Source organism: Zophobas morio, unplaced genomic scaffold, assembly GCF_036711695.1.
Source record: "Zophobas morio isolate AGI-343-1 ecotype UQ-CSIRO unplaced genomic scaffold, CSIRO_AGI_Zmor_V1 ptg000031l, whole genome shotgun sequence".
Taxonomy (NCBI): Eukaryota; Metazoa; Arthropoda; class Insecta; order Coleoptera; family Tenebrionidae; genus Zophobas; species Zophobas morio.
In genome coordinates, this window is record NW_026972136.1 from 10894688 (window position 1) to 10895387 (window position 700).

At 39.4% G+C, this 700-nt stretch overlaps 1 protein-coding gene across 1 annotated transcript; it reads right to left on the reverse strand.

Annotated features, from left to right (window-relative positions):
- Positions 1-481, reverse strand: LOC135139373 (putative uncharacterized protein DDB_G0271982). Its single transcript, XM_064069580.1, has 2 exons — positions 289-481; positions 1-188 (listed from the first exon to the last, which is right to left on the reverse strand). Exons 1-2 carry the CDS (start codon positions 479-481, stop codon positions 1-3), a joined length of 381 nt encoding a protein of 126 aa, XP_063925650.1.
- Between the last annotated feature and the right edge of the window lie 219 nt (positions 482-700).

A 700-nucleotide genomic window follows, 5' to 3' on the forward strand; every position in this document is an offset into this window, starting at 1 on the left:
TCATTCCCTCTTTCCATTTTTGTCTCTTTCAACCTTTACTTTTTTCTTTCTTTCTGTCATTCCTTGTTTACCTCTTTCCTCTTTTCCTTCTTTCTTTCCATCTCGATTTCCCTTCTTCTCTAATTTCTTCTTTTCCGAATTCACTGTTTCTCTGTTTCTTCGTTTTCTCTCACTTTGTCCATCTTCCCCTGTTTTTGTGCCCCCCTATCATCTTGTTTCCCACTTAAAAACTCTGCCCTTTCCTTCTTGTCCTCTTTTCTCTCTTTGCTACTCTCTATAATTCCTCACTCCCTCTGCCCTTCTTGTTCTTATTTTGTGCTTCCCTCTCTTTGCTTCTTGTCTCTTCTTTTCTCCCTCTCTCACTCCCCCTTTGCCAGCTCTGTTTATTCTCCTTTTTCATCTTTTCTCTTTCTTTTTGTACTTCTTTGATATTCCTTTTTTTTCTCTTACCCTTTTTTCCCTTTTCCTCTGTATGTTTCATTGGTTTTTTTTCTTCTCAACTTTCACTCTCTCCCTCTTTCCCCCTCTCTCCAGCGCTTTATATCCTCGTCTTCCTATCTCCGTACTTCCATTTTTCTCACTTTGCCATTTTCCCTCATTTCCACTTCTTGGCTTCCTCTCTTTACTTTCTTGTTTATTGTTACCTAGTCTCCCTCTATTTCTCTCACACAACCTGTCTACTTCTTTCCCACTTTCCTCA